The sequence below is a fragment of the Maniola hyperantus genome, chromosome 15, assembly GCF_902806685.2.
Source record: "Maniola hyperantus chromosome 15, iAphHyp1.2, whole genome shotgun sequence".
Taxonomy (NCBI): domain Eukaryota; kingdom Metazoa; phylum Arthropoda; class Insecta; order Lepidoptera; family Nymphalidae; genus Maniola; species Maniola hyperantus.
In genome coordinates this window covers 9,655,120-9,682,205 of record NC_048550.1, presented here as the reverse complement: position 1 = coordinate 9,682,205, position 27,086 = coordinate 9,655,120, and the positions used below count along the sequence as shown (strand labels likewise).

The window sequence follows — 27,086 nt, the reverse complement described above, 5'->3', positions numbered from 1 at the left end:
ATCGGTGTGTACAAAACGCGTCTGTGTGAATCTTCCGAACTAAAATTGCAAAATCGAATCGAAATTTCCGCTGTTTTTCGGGTGCTCGCGAATTGCCTCTAGGAAATTTGTAATTCTAATTTTTGTAATTCTTAAATTGATTCTAGTTTGGTCTGGTGAGAGGCTTCGGCCAAAGCTAGTTATCACTCGGTCGGCAAAGCCCTTTTGCAATTTAGTATTCCGGTACAAGGTACGCGTAGAATTCAATTAAACAATATAAAAAATGAAGAAAATTGACGTGCGGGTGTGCGGGGCGTCTCCCCGCCTCTTACCCTGATTGCCATCTCAACATGTCGCCGACTACAGATAAATAATGAAAATTAATTGAAATTCTATTCATAAATAGTGTTCAGCAAAATAAAGTCGTTGAAGCGACTAAGTACGCTCGGATGGAGGCCTCTAATTTGAATTTGGTCTCACCGCAAACCGAATTAGTTACATTTGCTTGTTTAATTGAACGTTTAATTATTATCCAACCGCTGTCATTTATTTTATTGACAAACGAAACGATTTATTATAATTTGTATTCACGAATAAATCATCATAATTTACTATCTCAGCTATTATAATAAATAATCATTTATAAATATTATTTAATAATCATTTATAAATATTATTTATAGTTTCACTTGTATATCAGCTACAATATTAGTGCAATACCTACAATTACATACACAGACACAGAATTCAGATCTATTTTCTTGGATTCAGTCTGGATTCTAACTGGATCAGAGCACTTAGAAAAAAAATCTGACTGACTAACTGACTCATCTATCAACGCACAGATCAAACTACTCGACGGATCGGGCTGTAAGGCATGCAGGCAGCTATTATTATGAGAGCGGTAAAATCAATCGAGTTTCAAATTTGTGTAGTCCACGCGGACGAAGACGCGGGAATAAGCTAGTCTGCCTATAAAATATATTTTGAAAATATTTGTTAGTATTCGGACGTAGAAAGACCGTTGTTAAGTAATAAATTTAATAATAAGTCTGTATTTTCTGTTTTTGCGTTGTTTGTAATATCAATCGGCCACATTTACAATTACTTTCCTACCGGGTCCAGCAAATCCTCAAAACAAAATTTGAATAACAATCCTCGACGTAATGATCTCAAACAATTAATTGAACGTCGTTTGCAAAGCCCGCTTTATTATGAAAAAAAAAGTTAATTTCCTTAATTCGGGCGCTCTTCATTTCGACAGTCCAATTCTTTTGCCAGCTCACCGACTACAAAAAAAGTTTCGCTTGTTCACGTTTCATTCATTTATTTGCGACTTTTTGAATCCAATTTGTGGATTTTTCTCCTTAAATATCAGCTCTCTCCTATTTTGCATTTAAAATGAATGCTTTTTTACTCTATAAAATATTTTTGGACGCCACTGCGTATATTTTAATTGATTCAAATGAGATGCTCGAAAATAAATTTTGTGCTACTTAAATGAAAAAAGCTGTCCATGAAAATTTTGACAGAATTTTACATTGGGTAAGCTCAGGACAAACATAGAAAATAGTAAATGGATCAAAATAAAAACACCGAAAAACTCACTTCACTATACTATACACATATACACTTCCACAGTACCTACGTATAATATTATCGTCAAGTATTTAAATAAGAAACTGATGGTAGAGTAGCAAACATGAATAGATAGGCACCCAATAGCGCTCGTAAATTTCATTTAACAATAATATAATTTTCTCAGAAATAGGTCCCATGAATAAACTTTCGCTGGTTATCTGAGTAGGACTTCGGTGCGATTTAATACCACAAGCTACTAGAATTACATCCACCCAAAAAGGAGTTGAATTGATAGAGCTTTGTATTTGCTTTCCTTTCTGTATCACATTCCAAATTCCGATTGAATCTTACCTAAGGCCAAGTGTCCACTAGCAATACAAGCACTTTAGAACAAGTCTGGCAATATATAAAGAATAATTATCTAAGAAGGATATCCATACTCAATAGGTATTATAAATGCGAAAGTGTGTCTGTCTGTCTGTTAGCTTTTCACGGCTCATGTGTAAAACCAATTTTAATGAAATTTGGTTCAGAGATAGCTTGCATCTCGGAAACTGACATAGGTCACTGAGTTACCAAGGGATTTAAAAAAACTTAAAACTACGCGTACTAAGTTACGGGCATCATCTAGTAAGCTGTAAATTATGAACTTTTTGTGAACATAAGCTACCAGTATGATGATAATTACGAATTGAGTCGGAAAAAATTCGCTCCATATAAGAGCTTTCGTCACCTGCGCTGCGTAAATAGGTTAAAGTTACACGAAACCAATGTAGTAGAGTTGTGAAGCCAGGTCGATAGTATTGAATAAATAAAAATACCAGTAATATTAACCAAATTTAAATTGCTCCAACCACAAACATTCTCCTGAAAAATGATTTCGTACTTTAACAAAATTAAAAACACTTGCTTGTGTTCTCATTTCGTCCAAGTAGGTATTTGTTTATCATTTTCATTTCAATAAAAGCTTATTTATCTTCCGTTGATTTTGATTGCTACCATCACAGAATAATAAAGAATGAGATATTTTATAAATGAAGACAAATGGATTTACAACTACTTCATTATAAATCACCGGCTACCAATTTTATTTTAACGTATAAGTGTCAGTTAAAATAAAAATAAAGAAAAATTGCTTGCAATTTAAAATATACTAAAATATTTAATTTAGACTTATTTTATTTATTTTCTCTTTTCTCTCTAGTTTATCTATTCTTCGCACATGCTAAGATCTTTAACCTGCTTATATTACAGCAACATCAATTACCAGGATTACAGACATTATAAGGTTGAGTTTTGCATACAATTTTAAACACAAAACACTCTTTCATTTAAACTTATTTCATTTTGCCTTTTCTCCCTATTTTAACTATTCTTCGCGCATGTGTACCTAATATTCAAAGATCGTTAAACTGCTTATATTACCTACCCACAGTAACATAAATTACCAGGATTACAGACATTATGAGGTTGTGTTTTTCAGTCTCGAGTCTCGACTGAGCTTAATACAACGTATAACATTTGTGAAGCAAATTACATTAGGTAGCTTATGGCCTAATGCTATTTTTGTAGCGTTTCTTAGAACGAGGAAAAAATGTATGAACTTTCTTGGCGCTAATGATTATGTCCGGGAGCATTAGGGGGTTTTTATGAAAAGTGAAATATAATAAACGTTAGTGGAATTTATGTCTTCATAATAATATTAAGACATTAGTAGGTACCCATAATATTCATAACATGGGAAGTCTGTCCCCCAGATTTTACTCGCTCATCTTAAAGCAAGTAAAACGTGGAAACAAACCGTCTTTAGACGTAATATAGAACATGCTCTACTCCAGGTATATTTTCTATTAGAGATAATGTTCTATTTTACATCCACACTTTCAATAATTAGCTGCTGTGGACATAAAAACATAGACAACACCTGGAAACCTAACATAAAGTCATGAATTATAAGACAACCGTTAGACTCCGACGAAGTAGCTACTAGCAGTAGATACTATTATATATTATGTGCTAGCTAGACGTCATGTTCTCAATTTTTGCTTCGATAAAAAACCAGTCTTTAATAAGGGTTTTCTTTCATGGTTCAATCTGCTATATCTTTCTTACAAGACAGACTACCGCTGCTTTAGAGAACCCTTGTAATCTAATCTATCCGCCTATCTAATCAAACACCTTGGATACTACTCGCTAACAAAACTAAAGAGCACTCTAACTACATAGTAATTAGAAGTAGGTATAGTCCGCGACAGGTGGAGATGGCAATCTGTGCATGAGGCGGGGAGACGCCTCGCACACCCGCACGTCACTCGCGCTTGCCGGAACCGAGATAGCGCGGGGGTTGTGCGGATGTGCGGGGCGTTCCCTCCCCGACTGCCGTCTTGACCTGTCGCGTAGGATACCTGCTTCAATAAATTACTTGAATAGGCATTTGCGTAGGCAGGCCTTATTATTTCATAAAAAGCGCCCATGGGAATATGACGAAAACATTTAAGGTCATACTGAAGCACGTCGATAAAGTCACCATGAAATTTATGGTGTTTTTATGTGGTTTACGAAGTCTTGCCGGTTAAGGTCGCAGCAGTCAAAGGTGGACCGCTTATTGCATTCTTGGACGTTGGCGTTTTTTAATCTGCTTCGATGGAGAATGCAGTGGTTTTTGTGAAACGTCAAATATGTACTGCTCGTATGCTACAGTAGGTGCCTTGCCTATTGGTATTCGGAATATTGCGATTCGAAATCCTTTGATGATATGGCATACCTATGTTCATGATACAATATCGAAATAGGTACGGGCCTACTTACCCTTGGCCTGATCAAAATTTCCTTAGATAAATTTTTAGTGGGAACAAAATCTTTTTATTTCTATAATAGTAATAAAAAGAGATAGTAGACCTACGAGTAAATACTACATATCAACGACGTAGGTATATACAGTTCAAATTCTGGGTCTAGAAACTTGGGTTTTACATGTACCTACTGTATAGATTTTCTCTATAACGAACAAAGGATTTTTTTAAAAAACCGGATTTTTTAAATCCTTAAGTTACATTTATACCTAATTATAATATTTTTCAACAGCGGCCAACGTTGCGGGAAAAGCTAGTAGGTAGGTGTTAGGTATTTTTGTTCATCGTCATGATGATCAACCCATCGCCGGCTCACTACAGAGCACGGGTCCCCTTTCAGAGTGAGATGGGTTTTTTAAATTTCCTCATGATGTTATCCTTCGCCGTCAAAGAAAGTGATATTTAATTACTTAAAACGCACATAACTCCGAAAAGTTACAGGTGTGTGCCCGGGATCGAACCCCCGACTTTCGATTAGGAGCGGACGGGCTATCGCAGCTTTAAATATTTTTCTAAGTTTATAATAATACCAAACCTAATAATTAATAAAGTTCATTGTCCTTTATTTTCAACACTACAAATTGATCCCAAAAAAATATTCTGCTTAGAAGCTCACTATCCCAGTATGGCGAGTAAAAGCTATTGTCGGGAACATTCGGGGACTCGGAATGCTATAACTAGAATCCCTTCTGCCTTTTATCGGTCCTCACAAAACGAGAGTGCGTGCCGGAGTTTCTTTAGAGTCGCAGCCTAACATTAAGGACCATGGATGAAGGAAAATAGTTCAGCTTTTAGAATTTTAATAAAGTTTTATGAGATCTTTTAGACTTTTGGTCGGTTATGATGTCGCATTTTTATTGCATGAGTAGATACCTAACTTGTTTGACCACTTCTGCGATTTAAAAAACTGTTAACGACTGACCAAAAAAGAGTGTAATGTTTTTAGGGTTCATGTTTCAACAACATTACCAACACAACAAACTGTAACAAACAGACAGACACTTTCGAATTTTCAGTATCAGTATGCATATGATGATATGAATGGATGTCCCGGTCGTCCTCTCAGCAATTATGGCAGCCCTATGCTAGAAAGAAAGTATCGAAAATATTACTAAAGAAGGTAGCCGTTTATAGTTTCAAATAACTTACCTAATAAGGTATATATTGACATGACGTAAAATATGATAAAATTACGGCAAGACAAGAAGCCTACATTTGCGGATAAAATTTCATACAAAGCCGGGCAAACAGCGATCGAGCGCTCCATTAGGCCCATGCATAAATTGTTAGTTCAGTGTGGTTCAGTGACGAGACGACGTCCTACCCGCCACGCTACTTGTCTGCTTTGTTTGCTTTGCAATTTTTATCCCCTTGCATGAGTATTTCAATCATCTTATTTTGGGAGATGGTAGGTACTAAGCAGTCACTTATGTTCTTTGATGGTAGCGCCCGTGTTCTCTATCAAGATTGTGGTAAGTATTTTTTAAAAGAAAGAAAAAAGTTAGATACGCCATCCATGAGCACCGACATCTATTGTGCCTACGTAGGTACAATAGATGTGGATTGTGGGTGTCCATAGGCCATAGCTTGTGACGTTCGAATTTTAAATGACTTTTCCACGCTAGCGGTTAAAATGGACTTTTCCACGCAGATTTCGAAGGACAAAGAAAGCCTTTCCAAGTTAGTGAGATGAAAACAATATAAAAGTCGCATTTATTTGTTTTGTATAAGGGCCTCTGACTGATACGAAGAAAATATATATTATTCCATGACATTAAACTTATCGGACGCGCAAAATACTTGGCATTGTACCTAATACGAAGACAATAACAAGAATTGTAATGCAATGGCTCCCATAAAATACTGTACTCACAATGTATGTAGGAATTCAATTTATCTGATGAAATATAGAGTCCTAAATTTACATAAACTAAAATACGATACAACTTCCATATTTACATTCAGAGACTTGTGAACATACTATTAATCGTGTTCACTTTACGGCCTTACTTCTTGACAAGTGTTGTAGGTATAATGGTAGTGTATTATTCTTTGTTGGATTCTCGACCATGTTCCGATGGCAATAAAAACTAAGTGTTTTAACACAGGTGTTTCCATATCGTCATGTACATGCGTGTGACAAATTGCTCGGTAAGCACATTGTTTGGTCTCACGGAATATCAAGCAGGTCCTATCTCTCACTTTGTATTTTATACAGTCGGCTGCAGAATCATGTGAAGTTCATAAAATATGCACTGCTTGTAAGAACTCAAAGGACATTTTATTTTTATTGTTTAAATATTTTAATCAATTCTTTATTTAGAATTTTAGGTTTTTACTTTTTAAATATCTAGTAATTTGTTGCTAGCCAATACGTTAAATGGGCCTGCTACACAATTAATAGAAGATTTGTTGAATTTTGTAGTTATATTCGCAGCAATTTTCATATTATTATGTTAAAAAGTTAGCTGAATAAAAATTAATATTGAGTATATAATAACAAACAAGTAATAACAAATCCATAACCTAATCCGAGTGGTCTAAATTTCATACCTATTTTCCTTAACCTACCTTCCTTATTCTTTATAGATTTTTCAATTATTGAGATTTGTGAAGAACCGTATTTTGTACCTCAAGTATTAATTGATTGTGAACCATTTATTTTTAATCCATTGAAGGTTTTCTGCGAAAAAATATTTTAATTTCACTCAGTGAAACAGCAGTGTAGAACCAGCCAATGTCGAATGAGCTCGGTGGCTATCATTTACTGAGTTAGCGTGTCACCCCGCTGAAGATAGCTACCATTAAGTATTCTGTGGCATAATATTTGATGCTGAGTGTACCGACTTGTACGTTGTTACGTTGAGAATGACTATGATTAAAGATCGTTACTGTACACACTTGCAGGAGGTCTGTAGCACTGCACGTAAGTACAGATTATAAATGGATACATGTTTATGACAGTGCTTTAAATTCGTTCCTATACACTTTAACGGCCATCCATAAAATACCTTCTTTTAATTTCCAATGTTGAAATTAGCATTGAAAGCTTGAAGGGAAATTAAGTCGTTTTGTTTTAATCATGGTTTTATGGTCGTACTAAAATGAACTTTTAAAATATGATCTGTCAGAATAAATTAAACTGGTATTTAATTATAGACACAAGACATAAGTATATTCAAACGATGCATTTTTATATCTTGGCTAAGGTAGGTATGATAATAATTATGTAGTCGCTAGTCGCTAGGCGTTCTGCAAAAGGCGATTTTTTAACTTTAAAATGATCTATGGTGATACTCGTCCACGTCCACGTTTATGGTGCATTTTGTGTCCAGATAGTTCATTTATTTTCGAATGAAGTATGAAGAATTGATGACAACAGAGAAATTAACCGTCTGATATCACCTTAAAGAAAACATAGTATTCATACGTTCCTGAATCCTGGGCTTCAGATTGAATGCAAAAAGCAGACGAATAAAATTACACTGGCACACCAAACTATTCAAACAACTCCTTACGTCTAGTTCAATAAAAACGTCTATTCCTCCAATCGATGACCAATATTACATTCATCTCGTTTGTAAGATACATTTATCTTATTATGAAAGCAACTCGGGTGGTTACTCACAATCAGTTGAATTGTTGCCGGGCAATAAATAACCTGCGTTGAGATGCGACTAATTAAGTTCTTGTGCTATGGACGTGTGGGCGGTAGAGTCACGGCTTAGACCCAGACTACACGGTCCGGTCTCTCCGGTTTCATACGTTTTGGGAAGTGCAACTTGGTTAGTTACTTACAATCAGTTGAATTGTTGCCGGGCAATAAATAACTTGCGTTGAGATGCGACTAATTAAGTTCTTGTGCTATGGACGTGTGGGCGGTAGAGTCACGGCTTAGACCCAGACTACACGGTCCGGTCTCTCCGGTTTCATACGTTTTGGGAAGTGCAACTTGGTTAGTTACTCACAATCAGTTGAATTGTTGCCGGGCAATAAATAACTTGCGTTGAGATGCGACTAATTAAGTTCTTGTGCTATGGACGTGTGGGCGGTAGAGTCACGGCTTAGACCCAGACTACACGGTCGGGTCTCTCCGGTTTCATACGTTTTGGGAAGTGCAACTTGGTTAGTTACTCACAATCAGTTGAATTGTTGCCGGGCAATAAATAACTTGCGTTGAGATGCGACTAATTAAGTTCTTGTGCTATGGACGTGTGGGCGGTAGAGTCACGGCTTAGAACCAGACTACACGGTCCAGTTTGTCTGGTTTTATACATTTTGGGAAGTGCAACTTCGGTTGATACTCACAATCAGTTGAATTGTTGCCGGACAATAAATAACCTGCGTTGAGATGCGACTAATTAAATTCTTGTGCTCTAAACATGTGGGTGGTGACAGCTCAGGCCCAGACTATTCAGTCCGGTTTTATTTTTTTATTTTTTTTTTATTTGACTAACCAACAACATTTACACATACACAAGTATTTACATACAAAAGGATTTATAACTAAAGGACACATAGCATAAACGTTAACAACTGGCTAGTACAAAAGATTTAGGTACAATGATGTTATGACTTTAAAAGGCAGTAAAGTAAAGCAAAATGTAATAAGGAATTAGCACGTTAAATCGGTTAAGTCTCATTACAAACTGATTAATTAGCTCCCTTTCGTAGGGAGATAATGACGTTACGACGAAAGCAGGTTGTCGTAGAATTAAAAATATTTAGCTGTCGATCTTTCTGATGAAGCGTATTAAATTGATGACAGATGCGATTGAGGAAAGAGTGCGTCGCAAAAAAGTGCGGCAGGGCTTAGTTTCACCAGTTTCATTTATGTTTTGGTAAGTGCAACTCATAATCAGTAGAATTGCTGCCGAACAGTAAAATAATCCGTGTTATGATGCGACTGATTAAGTTCTTCCGCTTCAAATATGTAGGCAGTAGGCGATACGCGATAGAGTGACGTCATAAGCACGGACTATAATATTATGGTCCAACTTGGGTGGTTACTCGCAATCATTGGAATTGTTAGCGGACAATAAATAACTTGCGTTATGATGCGACTAATTATGTTATTGTTCTTCGAATGTTTCCGGAATGCACTTAGGTTCAGTTGATTAATTACTGTCATTGTCATAGCGTTTCACCCATAGAGATAGGTTTCACCCTTTCTTTAGTGATTTAATTCGTAAAGCGAATAACATTTGTAGGTAGCGATTTGTCCACAAAGACTTGACATGTGCCTTGTTGCCTTGACAGCTTAGGCTTCGATCACTAGTTTTTATATTATTTTTACGCATGCAAAATGATATTTCAAAATGTTCATCTATGTTCATTTCAGGCGATGCAAGACCCGTAGCGTGAGGAAATTCTGACAAGAGACCTATCGCCTTGCAGTTGATGTCTATCGGTTGATATGTACCAGTTGTATGATCGGTTGGTATAATGATGATGATTTATAAGAGCAGGTTGCCGATTGTGTAAGAACGTATTCATCGTACCTAATCGTAATCGTTATAAAATTCTGCCCCTTGATTGGTTGAATTCGCTGTTCACATTTTTTCACAGCCAATCAACGGGCAGAATTTGCTAACGATTACGATTCCCATGAATACGTTTTTCTTACACAATCGGGGGGCTGTTTGGAACACACATGTAAATGAATATGGTAATGTTTACAAAAACTTGTCTAGCACGGACGTGCGTGCGTCTTCTAATAAGCATAATAGGTTCTTTTAATATTACTTATCTTCGTAACATGTTAACGTATGCTCTGTAAATTACCTTCATTAGTAATAAAGATTGCCATCAGAACGCGATCCTTTCGGAGCCTGTTTAGATACATTGTAATGTATTGCCAGTAAACAAAAGTCAGTATTAGCATAGTGAAGAAACTCTGCTTCCATGGTATACAGTTGAATAGAATGTACCATAATATTCCAGGGATGGACTAAACTTCATTCTTATACGAGAGCTGGATTTGGAGGGTTGTTCCGTCATCATCCTATATTCATCCTATAACGCCTCATCCTATTAGGTTTAATTCATCCTATGACGTCTCATCTTACTAGGTATAATGTTCTTTACTCATCCCAAACTAATAGAGATAAGATATAGAATCTTAGATCAGGCTGCTTCAACTTTACCTACTGCAGGGTCAATTTCGAATCCGGGCTAGTTGGTACCAGAGGTAACAGTGAAGCAGGGACTAAATTACGGGAATTTGATATGATATCAGTTATGTCACTTATCGATATATTTCTAGTAATATTATAAGTGCGGTTGCAATAATTAGAAATCGATAAATATGTACTTAACTAAAATCTTTTGTAGTGACATTATTGTTATCAAAAACTAACAACCTCCCGCGGCTTCGCTCGACGATAATAAAAATTCCTATTTTTCGAAACATCCAATCTTATTCTCTATTATAAAGGGAAACTCTGTGCAAGATTTCAGCTTTCTAGGTCTAGGGTTAGTCAGTAAAGTGAACAAGTGAATTTTTTTAATATTTAATTTATAAAAGCTTTTTATTGGTATTAACTACATCAAAATTAGTTGGCAAAATGATAAAAATTTTAAAACAATAAAACATACAGAAAAACTTATCACTAAAAAATTTATATTTACAAAAAATATACGCCGTCCAAATGGTATATATTTAATTTAAAGACAATTAATTTTCTATTTACCAATTATATCATCATCATCAGCCTGAGGATGTCCACTATTGGACATAGGCCTGCCCTAAAGAGCGCCACCACACCCGGTCCTCAGCCTTCCTCACGCAGCCACTTCCTGCCAGCCTTTTTATATCATCGGTCCATCGCTCGTGGTGGAGGGCGTCCCACACTACGCTAGCTTAAACGCGGTCTCCACTCAAGGACTTTCCGGCTCCAACGGCCATCGCCTCTACGACAGGCATGGCCTGCCCACTGCCACTTCAGCTTGCTAATAGTGTGGGCTATGTCAGTGACCTTGGTTCTCCTGCGGATCTCTTCATTTCGGATCTTATCCCTCCGGGATATCAATTATAAGATACCACTTAATAATATCAAAGAAACAATTAGTTTCTAAACTGCTTCATACTTTCAGGTAAAAGATAAGAAAATGATAAAAAAGGATATACCACAAATAATAATTAGGTAATGTAAGATATAGCGTTATTATTACATTTTAAACCTACCTACTCGTAATAGTAAATTAAAATTATAATCATCAAAAGTCATTTGTAATACATAGGTATGTATAGCACACTAGTTTATTACTCAATACAAAATAAACGTACCCGCCAGCTTTTATTGATTATTGTAATAAGAACTTAATAAATTCTAAGCAAACAGTTTTATGAGGCTTATTATATTCTACTCGTAAATTAAATGGAACTCATCAATAATTTTATTACTTCACAGACTCTTAACATTGTTTGCTGTACAAATTATACTTTTTTAGGATTCCGTACCTCAAAAGGAAAAAAGGGACCCTTATAGAATCACTTCGTTGTCTGTCTGTCCGTCGTGTCTTTCAAGAAAACCTATAGGGTACCTACTTCCCGTTGACCTAGAATCATGAAATTTGGCAGGTAGGTAGATCTTACAGCACAAGTAAAGGAATAAATCCGCAAACCGTGAATTTGTGGTTACATCACAAGAAGAAAATTAAAATGTATTTTCAATTTTCAAAGTAAGATAACTATATCAAGTGGGGTATCATATGAAAGGGTTTTACCTGTAAATTCTTAAACAGATTTTTATGCATAATAGTTTTTGATTTATCGTGCAAAATGTCAAAAGAAATACCCGAATTCGGAACCCTCGGTGCGCGAGTCTGGCTTGCACTTCGCCGGTTTTTTATTTACATGATAAAAGTTAGCTCATGACTATGATCTTATCCAAAAATAGGTATCCTAAATGGGATGTAGTCTAAAGCTGAGATATATAAAGCGATACTTTGACTTTGTTCAGACTTAAACAAAATCAAAGTTTACTTTAACATCTACCACAAAGTAAAGTCTGAGAAAATCACACTAAGTAGGTACGATTTAAAGTTAATAAAAAAAATGAAAAAGTGTCGTGTATTTTAGGATTTTTGACTCCTCACTGATTTTCAAAAATTCCGCTCGTGCGAAGCCGTAGTGGGTTCACACTAAAACAGAGTGATCTCGAAAATGCGACACCTACTTCATACAAAGCAAACGGCATATAAGCTAGAAAACAGCTACTTTTTTACTTTTGGAGCCACCGTGCACTGAGTTACACTGAAGACAATGCCGTCAAACATGCAGCACTCTACATATTCGCGGGAAATTAGCAAGGATCAGCTTTGGCTTTTTTGGTTTAAGGCCTATCACATGCAACATGCAACCGCCAAAAATCAGACAGTAGGTACCTATCTACATGAAAAATTTTAAAGAAAAGGAAGTCTGAATTACGAAACTCGAAGGAATTAATTGATCTTGAATGAATAATCAAGTACACCCTTGGGTGTCTGGCAGGAGGTTGCCACGATACTGAGTGTACTGATGCATGAAGAAAATATTTAAAAAAAAAGACTATATGCTTTGACGAAAGATTTTATACGTCTTTGTTACCTGTTATCTGCTAAAGCCACCGTGATTCAAACTTCATAGTCGCTGATCGTTCCTCGACCGTGGTGGGGCCAGTACGCAGAGTAACTTTCAGCTTTTATAAAATGTCGTATACGATAAGATAAAATAAGTCTGGCCCTCACAAGCCTATTAGGTAGGCCTTCCCTAAATTTGACATTTTGACGGATTTCCAAAACAAAATCTGTCGAATATTTTGTTCCTTAGCCAAACACTTAGCGATTGAAAAATGGGCGCGTAATCAAATAACTTTTTCTTAAGGCATTAAAGAAATTATTCGGTCCATTACTTTACGTAATTAGGAGGTCGGTGAGAGATAATTGAGTTGATTTCCACCAAACGCTTAGCCGCAGCTGACTTTACAAAGAAATTATACCTATTACCCACTATAAAGACTTTGAAACTGAATTAAAAATCTGTACTGTAAATTTAAAATTTAAAATTTATTTTTAGAAGATGGGTTAAACGTTGAATTTAAACTTTAATTTAAAGTTACCATCTACTCCTACAGTTATATGGAATAAAGGTATCTTCAAAGCCTTCTCATAAACGTGCGGTAACAATGCAATAAACGTTTACTGCACGTGTAATGGGCAAGCAATAATCGTAACTCGATCTGCTTCTTAAACAACGCTTTACGCTTATTGGTAAGTTATTCAGCTTTCTGAATGCGTAGGCTTTATTCAAGAGTAGCTGATAGTCCACGACTTCGTCAGTGTGACCGCCCGACGCGTCACTTCTAGTGTCGCGTCGGGCGGTCACATCAGTCGGTCCGCCGCGGAAGACATCGTTGTTCCCCACGTCTATGTTCCCCACGCACACCGCACCGCACAAACGCCACGCGTCTTCTTAGCGACACTTAGCAATAAGTTTGCGTTTGTACGTGCGCGGCTTCTCCATAACCGGAGAAAATGCAAAACGCGTCTCCCTGACCAAGCCCTTCGAGGTCTACAATAAATAAAGTAAATTAGTAAAATTACTTAGGTATGCTGTTGAATTGGCGTAAGAGCTTTCAAGACTTGAGAGTTTTTCTGCGGCAGGCGTCTTGTCCGCGCAGATATGGCAGTTCCCTAACATTTCAATACGACACATATATTTATTCTGAGGGCAATTGTATGCAAAAGTGGCCTTATTGCTTAAAGCATTCTCCAACAGGCAACTTTTGCTAGGTAGGTACATTTTAATAATATGAGGATCTTAAAAAAAACCTAAATGAAAAAAAAATTGGGCCTGAGAGGTAACAAAATGGTATCTCGCACCGCCGGCAAACTGACCCGAACCGACCCTGTCCGAAAAATAATAAAATTATGTTTCATTAATTACTTTAAAAAAGTGTACAAAATGATACATTTTCATTAACAGATTTAATAATGATTAACGACAATGTGACTGTTCAAATGAGAATAAATTTGCCGTGCACGACCAACTTGTTGCGAGGTCGAAAAAATTAAACGTTCATTGAAATCACGTTGTAATCATTTTGTGAATCAAAGGAGTAAAGGACTGTTATCTCAATTACAAAATGTCTATTTTTAACAGCTTACCTCATGAGTAATATAAAACTTTAGGCTAGTCTAGGTACCTAGTTAAATGCAAATTAAACGTCTGACATCGAAATTGCTTGCTACAATACGCATGTTACCATGCATGTCAAAGTATAAGATTTGATCCTCGCTTAGGGTTTGATTATTATTCAAGGCATAGTTTTGTACAATAACACTGGCTCTCTATCTCTATTTGGTTCTCGATCCATGTCTATTTGGTCACCTTCCATCTTAAATTCTTCCTTCTATTCTTAAGTATTTTTTTGCTCTTTTTTTAAATACTTAGTATATACAGGGTTACAGGAAAATAGGACACGATCATAGGGGATATGGATATATATCATGGATAGCTAACGAAACGTAGAAGTTTTTAAAATAATCCGCAGGATAAGTGCCATAGTAATTTTTACAGAAAATTTGCAAGTTATTCAAAGAATTAAATTTAAAAATCGAAAACTTGTACAGTTTTTGGGCTGTAATTTTAAAATGCTTGAAGATTCTTCTTGTTTTATAACTGTTTATTATTAACAAGGATATGTACTAGCAAGAAATAAAAAAAAAATCTGATGAAATACATTGTTCCTTTTTTTTATTAATTTTCAAAGTGGCAAACACCCCTTTATCAAGAAAAAAATGAATAACTCGAAAACGATACACTTTCGCATAAGCACTTTAGGGCTCGTTTGATAGCTAACTACTATAACCCCCTAACGGGATCGTGTCCTGTTTTCCTGTAACCCTGTATAAATCAAAGGCTGTTGTAGTATTTGCCTACCTATTACCTACCTTTCCATTACCTACCTTATTTGTTACCTATTATCATAATATTTTTTTATGTGTATTATTTAAATGCAGTTCATCATTATTATAACATTGCACGAGGTAGGTTTATATGCTTGATTTATTCAAATTAAATTCAACGCAAACGAAATCACGGGTAACTGCTAGTCGTAATAAATCATAAGGTCATCCATCATTACATTGGCACCTTTTTTCAAAACGAAACTTGCAACAAAAAGGTCTCTGAAACCTGGTCAGATGATAATTTGAGTGCGAAAATTAAATAGAAAACATTTACCATCTCGTAAAATGTCTGTATCTCGCCAAATTTCCTTTATAAAAACTAATTAAGTACTTCGTTCCCTAACGTTTTTAAGGTAGGTATTCAAGTTGGTATTTATGTGATCTTTCTTTAAAGAAAAGTGGTCCAGATGTTCAACGAGTAACGAGATTTTTATCTACGTGACTCGAAGTTAAACTCGAATCGATTCGACGAACAGTCGCTATCGGAGATCTTTACATATTTTCAACTTATTATCGACGCAACGTTCTTTATGCGAATCGATTGTAATCGTGTAAAAATATTTTAAGCATTGTCTTTTTGCTCGCTTATGATGGTAGAGACAGGCAATAAATAAATGTTATACGCTTTAGTAAATACCTACTCATACAGAGTACTTGGAAGGTATCATCATTTTATCTGACTCTTTTTCTTTTAGAGTCAATTAATATTAAATGTGTTTAACCACAGGAAAAACACGACTGCTTATGATCAGTATCGCAAAAGATATAATAACAGTACTTCAGTATCAGTGGTCCGCAGGTATGTTAGGATAAAGTTTTGTATGAAGTCTGTCTGTCCAAGTTTTTATGCATTACTTTATCACTTGCCAGCAGGTTTGATTGCAGCCAAGTGCTGGTCTACAAATTAAAAAAAAATTATAAAAACTAAAACTTATGGGTCACCTTCTTTTAAAATTATTGTATTAATAACAATTTCTAATTATGGCAGCTATAATAATTCGGTGTTAGATCGTCCAAGGGTGTGAATAACACTTGGTGCTAACATAAATTAAGTACCTACTTAGTGTAATTTGAAAAAATCATGTACTGTTCAAATAAACGACCCAAAATATTACACCTAACAAATTCTAAATCAAGATCAAGAGAAAGAAAACAAAAAAACGCATAAAAATTAATAAGCAAGTTTAAGCACGAGGAACATTTTTTCATAGTTATGGGTCACGCGAAAACATCATAATTTTTGAACTTGAAAGTTAAGTCAAGTGCTACATGTAATTTGGCTGATGGAGAGATAAAATAGAAATACGACGCCGATCCATGGCTCGAAACGATATTTTCTGCGTGTAATACTTATAAGGACGGCGAATTTTAGTAATATCGATTTTAAGTCGACTATTCAAGTACCCAATTGGAAAAAAGTCTAGAATAACTAAGTTATCTATTACCAGAACAGTCAACCGTGTTTTAGAGCCATTTTAGTTGTATTTTATTGTGAGAGGAAACTACTATTACCAAATAAAAAATTTAACACTGGATAATCATGGGTCTTCGGCATCCTCTTAACCCATCGCTGCACACCGACTTGGTACAAAGCACGGGTCTGCTCACAGAATGAGAAGGTTTTAGGTCACAATCCAGCACGCTGGATGTTCTTGTGCATATTGTTCACCCGTTCATAATATGCACACGTTCTGAACACTTACATTAAATATAATATTTACTTTGCCGTTAATCAAAAATTTTTGCTAAATTAAAATTCAATTTAGATTTATAAAGGGTGCCAAACTTTATTGCACGTCACACACCGCCGAGAAGGACAACTCTTAGCTTAGGTATGCAGATTTCCTTACGATGTTTTCCTTCTCCGAGCAAGTGATATTTGCTTTAAAGTTTAAACGCACATCGGACCTTATCTTCCAAGTAGGACCCCGAAGTTTTCTCTATGGTAAATGAAATTATACCCATTTAAAAACATTGAGACTCTATATTTCTTTTCTTCAACCTTATCATTATGAAAAATATTCTTGGTATTACCTAGATAATTATTCGCGAAAATTATTATAGTAGGTTTTTAAGTTAACACATCCTACAATGTTTAACCAACACTCTCTATTTGAATTATTATGATTATTTATCGATTTACATAAAAGCTCAAGACGCCCATCGGCAGTGGCGTGCAGGTCATAGAGGCATAAAATCACTGCTTACCCTAGTAGAACTAGCTCAGTACTTATTCTTCATTATGACCTGCCAATAAATAAGTACCAACTTAACAAATGCCTACCCTGGCTTTGTACCCTGTGCACGCCACATCGCCCATCACTTAGTCTGAGCTGCAATAAGACTGGCATTATTAAATTAGACCCTAGATCCCTGTGTGTAATTATTAATTAAAATGGACTTGCGTGCAACCGCCGCTGGTCGTGAGCTTGGTAATTCATGGTTAAAATAAATGGCTGTTGTTCCTTGTTTAATGAGTAGTCATATATGTATTCTTCAAATTGAATACGTCCATAAAGTTATCACCAAATTTGCCAAAGCCCACGACTATAGGCTTCACCACCACGTTAACGTTGAAGCAATCCAGCTGCTTGACGTAACGGAGACAGTGAAAAGACTAAAAAGGACCAAACCTTTTGAATTAGTGTATAGTGATAAGTGATAGTGTACATAGTGTAATGTGCTGAAAGAACACGTGAACAAAGTGTATCTCTAACCAAGAAAGACTAAGATGCGTCAGTGGACAATTTCTTAGTATATAAGATAATTTATAAGTTTAGGTTAAAATAAAATTACTTATTAGTCATATATTAGGCTAGATCGTAATATAATTGAGTAGCTTATTGGCACTCAACCTTAAGGAAAAAAAAAAATAAAAAAAAAATATGTATTTTGTGAAGTAGAAGTAGAAGCAGTGATAGCCTAGTGGTTAGAACGTCCGCCTTCTAATCGGAGGTCGGGGGTTCGATCCCGGGCACGCACCTCTAACTTTTCGGAGTTATGTGCGTTTTAATTCATTAAATATCACTTGCTTTAACGGTGAAGGAGAACATCGTGAGGAAACCTGCATGCCTGAGAGTTCTCCATAATGTTCTCAAAGGTGTGTGAAGTCTACCAATCCGCACATGGCCAGCGTGGTAGACTATGGCCAAAACCCTTCTCACTCTGAGAGGAGACCCGTGCTCTGTAGTGAGCCGGTGATGGGTTGATCATGATGATGATGATGATGATGATGATATTAATGTTTAAAGATTTAATGATGATTGCAATCTACACTAAAATTATAAAGAGGTGTCGTTTGTAAGTTTGGACGTAAGAGATAATATCTGAAACTACTCATCTAATTTCAAAAATTCTTCCACAGATAGATAAATAGCTACATTATCTCCAAATGCTTAGACTATAAATAAGTAATATAATATAATATTTTGTATCATGCACGGCTAGATTGTAATGGTAGTATAAAGTACCGGTGTCAGAACTTTACGACAAAAAAAAATGCACAGAGACTCAGGCAAAATCTAGTATAGGTAATAAAATAAATTCGCTTACCTATAGATCCAAAAATTTCAAGAATACATTCATTGTTCCACGGATGATTAAAAATTCACGTAGTTATGAAAAAAAAACATCGCGCTGTCAGTATAATTACACCCATACGTTGGTACCACAAGGAATGGCATTTCAAGCCGCAGCGGTTTTTAGTCAGACGACATGTCTGGTTAAAGAAGCTACTTGCACATAGCAATACCATACGCAAACCTGTACTCAGCCAATATGGTAAATCGTTTAATTATACCAGCACTTAAGTAAGTATATGCCTAACTTTTTAATTAAAATACTGGGTTAAGATTTCCCAGTCACATTTACCTACTTTATTTATTGGTGTCAGACCAGAAAGTCCAAAATACTTGTATCTAATTATTGTTGTATGATATTGCTGTACGTTACCTTTTCGGTCGCTATGTCGCCGTTTCAACCGACGCCGACGGTTTCGAGCGCTGGAAATAGATCTTCTTCAAAGACAAAAAAAAACAGTCTTGTGCCGCGAGTAGAACAACTATAAGTCCCGCAAATTTCTAATGCGCGTGGCCGCCATTTTAGTGACGTCAGCACTAGACTGAAGTTTCGAGCTGATGGTATATTTTTACTTAAATACTTATACGTCAAATGACATTTTAATGTTAATGAGACAAAGTTCCAGCGCAATAGCAATTTGTGGGACTTATAATAACGCTGGGTTTTTCAGTGCGAAGTCGCCAATCCAGCGCCTTGGTTCCCCAACTTTCATCGGTTTTTAGAGTAAGATCCATAGAGCGTACTCTGACTTGGCTCAGACTTGATTGCAGCCAAGCTCTAGTCTATAAATTAAAAAAAAACTTATGACAGAGTTCAAAGGAGACAGATTTACGTATATATCTCTACATAAATCTGTGACATTTTAACTTTGACTAAACTTTAACTTTGAGCTAAATCAAAGTGCGCTTTACCTACCCTTCGAGCTAGGTACGAGTTTCGCTACCTTAGCTTTGCGACTCATGTAGCTATGTCAGTTACTTTGGTTTTAAAGACTTCCTCAATTATCACGCAGGGATACTCTGAGCATACATCAGAGTAACTGACTTTCTTATCAGGTTAACAGTGATGAAAATGCTTCGGAACCACGTTTCGCATGATTGTAAGTAAAACTTGTTGGATCCAGGGGCTGTCATAGTGAAAGAACCTTGGAATTAGACTTTAACCAGGTTGATATAGCAAAATATGAAACTTAATCTTTAACTCCAAATTAATTCCTTTGACAAAAATTAAGATCCTGAGGATCTCCCAAAGACTAAGTAGGCAATTAGGCAATTCAAAAGGCACTTTCACGTTAAATAAATTTTTGAAACAAGACTCTTATTGTCAGTAACAATAACGCGTTTCATTGAACCTAATTAAAATACAGCCTTCATTATCGTGGCAATAAAATCAAATTACTTGTCTGTTACAATGAAGTAGGCAATTTCAGAGTAAATAGGCAAATAATGCTTAACGTGCAGCTTACGGTCGGTGATAAATATTGTGTATCTTAATAAGAATCTGAATCAGGACATTTTTGAGAGTAATAAAGCTCAAAAGAATTGGACAAAAGCTCGAAATAATTTTTAATATGAAAGCGTTTATTAAAAGTTTCAACTATTTATTAAAGGTCCCAAGTTAGCTTATAGCCCGGGGACGGGTATGGGCTACTTTTTATCCCGGAAAATCAAAGTTCTCACCGGACTTTTGAAAACCTAAATCTATCATCTAGTAGGTACCTATAAGTACTTCATAATATAAGCGAAGTTAAGCGCAAATAACTCGCGCGGACAAAATCCACGTAGGGTGAGCGATTCAATCAGACACTATTAGTGTTTCATATTGCCCGAAGTAAGGGAATTAAAGTTGGGGCAAACACGAAGCGCCGCGGCAACTATACGGCAGGTCTTCACACTGAAATGGCTAAAATTTATGATACCTAGAGGCAAAAATCTCAGTGGGCGCTAACCATTTTGAGTTAGCTACCAACCAATCACAAACAAAACTATGTTTTCTAGTTTCATTTCGAATGTTTTTGAAAACATTTTTAAAAAGTCTTTGCGCATTTCTAGGTCAACGACAGCAGCAACCCGTTACCTACACGAGCTTAACAAAGTGAACTCTCTTTTACAAATTACCTGTAGGTATGTCGTTCCAGGAGCGGCGTGCCCGATGTTCATACGATACCGTGGCGCGTTACGTCTGCCCAAGCCTTGCTGTTTTATATCGTCCGTAGCAAGGGAAATTATTGATTTGTGCCTAATTTCCGGGCGATCGGGCGTCTAGCGACAGCCCTGCGGGCGGCGGGCGTGCACGCGGTCAGGGCTGCCGCCGACCAGTTATTACACAACACCAGACCAGACGTCTCGATACATATTCGATAAACCCGATAGCCAATCGAATCCCCAATCATATTGCGATGCCCAGTGACTCGAAGACTTTTTTTGATTTCCTCTTTCTCTTTGAACTTTGAATTCGGGAAATCGAATTTGAAACTAGAATCTACTATGACCTACACTCTAGAATTCACAGACCATATACTATCTCTAACAAAATTCACATATTATTTACTTAACGCATGTATTATTATTTTCCGAAAACGTATTGCTATGACGTAGAAAATAAAGTAATAATTAATTTACAACTGGTTGAATGCAATATTATGTACCTCTACATCGATGGAAATATTATGTTTAGGTAGTTTTGTTTTATGGCATTCATGAGACCTGAGATCGTACTTATAACTTAATGAAAACAGCTGGTTTGTATAAATAGTTTATCTTTTATATGTAGGTAGTTAGTACCCAAAATATGTTTAAGTTATTCATATATTATTGTGTACGGAACCCTAAAAGAGCGAGGTCCGACTCGCACTTGGCCGGTTTTTTAATCAATAAACTGATGAATTTTATGGCGCAAAGTTTTTTTGTTTTCAGCTGCGAGTATTGTATTGTTAAACACATTAACTGACGCACTTATCTCGATGGATCAAGCTCTTATAAGTCTACTTTCATTATTTAATGGACGTCCGTACTCTCATTTCTCGATACCCTTTAAATGCCAAGGGCAAATTGATCCGCCGATGATTGCATCTATTTAATGGGTATGATTTTTTAATAATCAATAAGTTATGGTGCCTTTCACTATGAGTTGGTCATTTTAGAAATGTCAGTATCGATTTCCCGTTATAGTCGACCATAAAATTGGTTTGCCATTTTTGACAACTTACAGTAAGCCACTTGTCCCTAACTTCGCTTGTCCCTAAGTATGCCGAAAATAGACCTTGTAGCCTTGTAGGGATATGATGTGCAAAGTGCAAACGACATTAATTAATGTAGGGTGCAAAAGCAATTTTATGGCCATGTTACCTAAACAGCGATATGATTTACCTATGTGATTAATTATTAAGACCTTAAAGCTTTATTTTTAAAACCCCCCTGTGTTCAATAGATGTGTCTGCAATTTAAAAATATTCGACCTCTTACCCAAAAGAAAATGGACACTTGTTGGAATTTTTTTCCGTTCTATGAAAGCGAATAAAAAATGACCATTCATTATAATATTCGGAAGTTAAACCTATTGCTACAATAGGGTTAACAATCTGTTTAAAGGTCGAACGTCAAAACTGTAAAGGGTTCGCAACACTATCTCGTGAGTCGTGACAATATCAGAGTGAAGTGAACTAACTATAGAGTGGGCGACGTTGAATAAGTAATCAAAGTAGTCAAGCAAGAGATGGACACTGAAAGGTGCTGAAAGCTTGTTTTAAAAGCGTTATGACAGGAACTCGACGGAAATAGTAAATTACCTACTAACTAACGCTTGTATGCGGTGCGGACTTGCATAGTGGCATAGCTGTCTAGGTAGGTACCTACTAGGTATCTATTACTGGTATAGATAATGTGTTAAAATTTTTAAAATCAACTCAATAAGAGCTTATTAAAATAAAATAAAATAAACTACAATTTACAAAAACTAATACACGGCTTATTAGGAAGGTAGAAGGACCTATCTATCTGTCTATGTTTCTTGGTGGCTCTCCTCAATAGCAACTGCTTTCCGAACCGAATAGTCTTGATAAATCATAGTTAAAAGTGGCACGAGTTGTCGTTGAAATAAACATTTCATTAAAACCTAATATTTTCCTTCTTCTTCTTATATCCTATTTAACTTTAGAACGTCCCCCTAACGTTTCCATGTATTAACTCTGTAGACATGGAAACATAAACAGGATTGGCGGATTTATTACGCTGTTTGGTAGTAATGTAGTTCTTTTTCGTTACGGCCTCATTATACTTAATTGGATTTTTTGGCGCTGCTAAAATATTAAGATTTATTTAGGTTACGTAGAACTAAAGTGTGCCCGACACTATGTACGCATATTGATATAAGTATTTTTATGTTGAAACGATTTCTATGTAACTAGGTTCTTAGTCGATTGCCCTGTATTAAGTGATCTTAGTATCTAGGTACATTACTTAGTCGAAATTATTTTAGAAAATTATAAAATTTTCATAGTAGATAAGATAGGGTTAGTAGACACATGGACCTTTGCCGCTTTAAAATTTCCCTAAACTTTATTTACATAAGTATATGTTATTCATGAAAAAGCAGTTTTTTCCACCACTAAAATTTTTACCTGTAAAATATTATCAAAATTCGGTCGGTCCGGTCCGGTTAATTCTCACGTTCGAGAGCGAATAATATTTGGTCATGCACGCAGTCACCTAGGTAGGTAGGTAGATATACCTAAGCTTTGGCTTGAAACGATCTTGAAACACTAGGAATGTCACAGAAGTTACACCCTTGCGTTGCTTAGATATTCCTTGCTTGTATCGATGTTGCGGTGTAGGTAGGTAGGTAGGTACATAGTGTCTACTGTCGGTCTGGAAATGCAAATAGCACTATGAGTTCGAGTTCCTACTACTTAGTTAAACAAACTAGCAGATACTCACATCACACTTCGTAACAACATCGAATAAAAAATTAATTACCATTAATTTATTTTTTAGTTGATAGTTCAATTGTCCGTTTAAATTAATTTTTTAAATGATACCTGCGATTTCGTCCGCTTCGATTTAGTTTTTTTTAAATCGCTTAGGTAGGTACCTATACTCTGTCTTTCCGGGATAAAAAGTAGTCTAGGTCTTGCCAGACTTTTAACTAAGTAGGTATAACCGATGCGAAAAATCGCGTTGATTCAATGGTGCGTGATTAAAGGATAAAGATGTGAAAAATGTAACCTATACCTACCATCCCGGAGAAACCGTTTCCTAAGGATAAAAGTGGCCTGTGTCATTCTGCAGGTCTTCTGTAGTTATCCATGGAAAAAATACGTCTACCCTTTGCTCTGCTGGCTGCGGCGAGATTGAATTCTTTCACATGTATAATAAATAATGAAACGTAGGATAGGTACCTATATGGATAGTAAAATAATTGGTCATTATTTTACGGACGAATTTAAAAACATTTGATGAATCTTCTAAATACATAGTTAAATACCTACTAGGTACAGTAAACAAACAAGTACCTACCTAAACTATTTCATTTCATTAAATTTTAGTTCCTCATCATCATGATCAACCCATCGCCGGCTCACTACAGAGTACGGGTTTCCTCTCAGAGTGAGAAGGGTTTTGGCCGTAGTCTACCACGCTGGCCAAGTGCGGATTGGCAGACTTCACACACCTTTGAGAACATTATGGAGAACTCTCAGGCATGCAGGTTTCCTCACGATGTTTTCCTTCACCGTTAACGCAAGTGATATTTTAATTACTTAAAAACACACATAACTCCGAAAAATTAGAGGTGCGTGCCCGGGATCGAACCCCCGACCTCCGATTGGAAGGCGGACGTCCTAACCACTAGGCTACCACTACTAAATTTTAGTTATTAGGTACTATTAGATAGGTCTCTATTTCTACGTTACGTAAATTATTTATTTTATTTATTTACACTTTATTGCACACAACACAAAGTAAACATTGAAAAAACACAATACAGGATCTTAATCTAATAGCTGTAGCATTATTGTTCTTTATCAATCGCGTAGTTAGTCTTACCACAACTTGAATCGTTGATAATCGTTATTATAAGGCAGTGATAAGTTATCTAATACCTTTTAGGTATCAAGAATACAGTCCTGTAGTTAATTAATACCTACCTTGAACAATATGAATATTTTTATTTACTTTTTAGGGTTCCGTACCTCAAAAGGAAAAACGGAACCCTTATAGGATCACTTTTTTGTCTATCTGTCTGTCAAGAAACCTACAGGGTACTTCCCGTTGACCTAGAATCATGAAATTTGGCAGGTAGGTAGGTCTTGTAGCAGACATTCGGGGAAAAATCTGAAAACCGTGAATTTAGGGTTACATCACACAAAAAAAAAATTTGTGGTCATGAAATAATAATTAGTATTTTCAATTTTCTAAGTATGATAACTATATCAAGTGGGGTTATCATATGAAAGGGATTTACCTGTGCATTCTAAAACAGATTTTTATATATTTTTATGCATCATAGTTTTTGAATTATCGTGCATAATGTCGAAAAAATACGACTGTAGTACGGAACCCTCAGTGCGCGAGCCTGGCTCGCACTTGGCTGGTTTTTGACTTTTATTTATTAGAAAATTGTAGTTGTAAGCAGTATTAGAGTATGGAATTTGGAACCAACTTACAATAGGTCTAGTATAAACTCATAAGCAAAAGATAATAAGGTATAGGTAAAGTATCATTATTTATTACTGTAGAGGACATACATAGGCAGGTAAGCCTTTGCTCTATATCCGCACTCAAAATTTTCCTATTCAATGTTACGTCTACCTACGCAAAATTTTCACCAAAACTTTGCTACGAGATCGGATACGCGTACGCGTACCGGGTTATTTATGAATAATATAATGTGTTTCATAAAAAGTCTATACTTTTCATAAAAAGTCTATACTTTTCATAAAAAGTCTATACTTTTTATGAAACACATTATATTATTTACTTTTCTTTATTTAATAAAATAGAAAGGCGTTAGAAGTAATATCATTGGTGCTATGAATTGTAGGCAATTGAAATTGTTTTCAAACTTAACAGGATTGCCTCAGACATACTTAACAGCTATCAAGTGAAGATCATTGATAAGCATTACTTCCGTGAATTTCCTTTAATTTATTACTCAATATGCGATAACAGACTACGAAAATATCACGAGGTCTTATCTTTCATACCAAACATTCAATTCTCTCGTAATCACAAATAAATCAGCTGATAAAAGTGAATTTCCCTTTAAAAATATTTCACAGCATTTCGACGCCGGCCGGCGCGATACCATCTGCATTCACCAAGAAAAACATACTTTAAAAACAATGAAGGGTATTCACCTTTATCAAGGCATCGCCCCTCAAGGATTAAACTGTAAGGGAGGCCTGAATAAAAGAGCTCGCGGTGTTAGCACTGGGTATGTAGGTATGTGCATTGAATAGTTATTAACCACCTCGAGGCGACTATAAGATTGAATGGCGTATTATGAGGCATGTTTGCCCTAAATCATTACCTCCTCATCCTGACGCAGTGTCATCGGCGGGGACACATCTCGCTCCACATTCACTGGGGCACTTGAATCACTCACAGCACTTGCGTTCACGCTTCCAGAGTTTCTCCCCTCGATAACGTCCCAGGGTACGTCGTCATCGAACACCGCCACGTTCAGTGACCCTGAGCCAGAGTGGAACCTCCACGGCAGATCGGTCCCGCTCTGCCGGGGCCGCCGCCTCTTGTGCCTAACTTTATGCCTCGCAAATCTTTCTGCACCACCGTGATACTCATCCCCCATCATCGCATCGTACAAGGCGTCCAAGTTAACTTTAACTTTGCGATGTCTATTGCGGATCGTGGACGTAGGTTCCGTAGATGCGGATTCCCGGCTCAGTCCTTCCGCGTCCCAGAGTTGTATTCGGAGTATGTTGTCGTGGGAGGCGGGCGACATGTGGGCGCGCACGATCGCGAGCGTGATTGCCGCGAGTGCGAGAAACAGAGCACGCGCGGTCCCGTCCATCTCCAGCGGCGGGCGAGAGCCTACTGAGGTACGAAACTGATAGCCGCCGCTTTTCCCGCGCTTTCCCGATAACGCGCTACGAGCTACGCACTGCCCTCGCATTCGACATCAACG

At 36.4% G+C, this 27,086-nt stretch overlaps 1 protein-coding gene across 1 annotated transcript in view; it reads right to left on the bottom strand.

Annotated features, from left to right (window-relative positions):
* LOC117988672 (G-protein coupled receptor Mth2-like) overlaps positions 1–27,030 on the bottom strand; it is a 98,391-nt gene extending 71,361 nt beyond the window's left edge. Inside the window, exon 1 of the mRNA XM_034975837.2 lies at positions 26,472–27,030. Coding sequence (XP_034831728.1) covers positions 26,472–26,972 — 501 coding nt within the window. The 5' untranslated portion in view covers positions 26,973–27,030. The remainder of the gene's footprint in view (positions 1–26,471) is intronic.
* Between the last annotated feature and the right edge of the window lie 56 nt (positions 27,031–27,086).